Consider the following 2,079-nt stretch of genomic DNA (forward strand, 5'->3'; position numbering starts at 1 on the left):
ACTATTGCTTCTTCTTTCCTTTTCTCCTATCCTCTCCTCCTATCCTCTCTATTCTATTTTTGGCATTAAAAAGTGTAGAAATTTTCACGTTCATCAAAATTCTCATCAGTGACCTCGATTAAGTTGCAACAGGAAGGACATGGGGGTGCCCGTGGGCTACTGGCCTGGCCAATTGTGGAGGTCGCGGTGGTTCGGCACTACCCCAGTATGTGGACCTTTGCAGGGACAGATCTCTGCAGAGGCGGAACTGCTGCCAAGCAGCAGCTTTCGGTTCCAGGGGTGCTGTTGCTTGGCTGTGGGACTCTCGGCCAATAGCTGGTGGCCCAGCATTGTGCTGGAAGACTTGGTCCTCCCGCACAGTGTTGCTATCCCTTGTAGGGTAGGGTAGGGAGTGCATACTAGGAGCCTGACCTCTACTTGGGTCGTTGGCTGGACCTGTGGACTCCGTGTTCCGCCCAAATAGTCCTTTCTTTTTCAACAGTCACGATGAGTTTTCCTGTTTCCTTAGAAAATTATGGATATTGTTATAGGTTCCCCCTCCCCCAGTTCTGCCGATTGTTTGACCCCAACGACGACCCCAGCCTCTTCCTGGACTGGATACTGTTACGTTTTCTCACCTCATTATGGTGACGACTCAGAGCTCCCTTTTGACTGTGGCCTCGACTTCTTCCCCTTCTCCTACACGTTCAAGCATACTAAACACCTCCTCCTCTTCGTCTACTGTGTCTTCCACTCCTCCAGCTCCTGCTTCTTGTACGTTAGTCAGCCCTTCTACTATCGTCACACTTCACCCTTACCTTCCTTATTTATCTCTTGCTTCTAAACCTTCAGTATCCTCTGTTTCCCTCTCCCGACCTCGTCCTTCTTCCTATGTTGCTGCTCCTTCCCTCACCTCCTCAATTTTCGGTGCACAGACGTGGTCAAAATTTTTTAACATACAGGACACAACCAACGACCTCTCATTCCACCTCAGCCTCCTTCGACAAGTAGGCAGGGATGTCACCTTCTCGGCCCGTCCGAATGGTTCCCGCCTCCTTGTTGTTAACAGTGCTGCCCAAGCCGAGAAGGTTACATCCCTAGTCAGTAATACAGGACAACCCATCTCCGTGTCCCCAGACACGCAACTCAATTGTACCACTGGTACTGTACGTCTACCATCCTCGATGTCCTTCGGCCAGAGTGCTTTCCCAGACTGCGCCAATGATATTAAACTAATTCTGTCAGAACATCACCCAATACATTCAGTTCAATGTTATACAGTTCCTCCTCGTGGACGACGCCAAGAACCTGCAAATATTGTTAAAATTATTTTTGCCTCTTGCAATCTGCCCCCCACAGTCATCATTGGAGGCACTATTCTCCAAGTGCGAGAATACATTCCATCTCCTCGCCAGTGCACATCTTGTTGGCGCTTTGGCCATCCAGCCAAGTACTGCAGATCATCCACAGTCTGCGCCAACTGTGCACTGGCCAGTCATGCCACCTCAGACTGCACTTCCACCATCCGATATTGCCCTAACTGTCAGGGTGGCCATTCTGCCACCTACCGACAATGCCCAGTTTACCTCTTCGAGGCAGAAGTGTCCTCCGCCCGCTGGAAAACTGGCCTCTCCCTTCATGAGGCTAGTCGTAAAGTTCGCGGTCTCGGTTATCACCCGAACGTCACTTATGCACGGTAGCCCGTCATCCTCCCATAGTAACTTTGAATAACACAACTATTTCATCACCTTCTGTACCTGTCTGTGTATCAGACAGGAGGAACTCCTGTCTTCCCCCCACTCACTCTATCCCTACTCCTATACCTGTTGTCTCCTCTTCCCTTTCCCCTAGTACTTCCACCCCTCCCTCTTCTCTACCTAACCCTCCCTCTACCTCAACTCCCACATTACAGTCTCCTCTTGTTCCTGTCTCTAATTCTTTCTCTGTTTTAGATTCCTCTACCCCTACCTCCTCATCATCCTCTTCCTTACCTATTCCCTCTCCTCGTCGTTCCCCCCATTCCCAACCTCGTCCCTCCTCTCACCCCAGTTCTCTCTCTTCTGCCAGTCGTTTGGCGCCTCTGGCCCAACGTACCATCCG

At 50.6% G+C, this 2,079-nt stretch overlaps 1 protein-coding gene across 1 annotated transcript; it reads left to right on the forward strand.

Annotated features, from left to right (window-relative positions):
- The first annotated feature begins 514 nt into the window (after positions 1-514).
- On the forward strand, positions 515-1,679 carry LOC145413424 (uncharacterized). Its single transcript, XM_080283110.1, has 2 exons — positions 515-757; positions 942-1,679. Exons 1-2 carry the CDS (start codon positions 515-517, stop codon positions 1,677-1,679), a joined length of 981 nt encoding a protein of 326 aa, XP_080139236.1.
- Positions 1,680-2,079: the final 400 nt, after the last annotated feature.

This window comes from Coenobita brevimanus, chromosome 96, assembly GCF_032717465.1.
Source record: "Coenobita brevimanus isolate Jiangsu-jjx chromosome 96, ASM3271746v2, whole genome shotgun sequence".
Classification (NCBI taxonomy): Eukaryota; Metazoa; Arthropoda; class Malacostraca; order Decapoda; family Coenobitidae; genus Coenobita; species Coenobita brevimanus.

Bases quoted from the DNA above. Each gene is read 5' to 3' on its own strand.
- LOC145413424 (XM_080283110.1), top strand. From the start codon at position 515: ATGGATATTGTTATAGGTTCCCCCTCCCCCAGTTCTGCCGATTGTTTG. The intron at 758-941 runs GTTAGTCAGCCC...TTTAACATACAG, and splicing joins CCAGCTCCTGCTTCTTGTAC to GACACAACCAACGACCTCTC.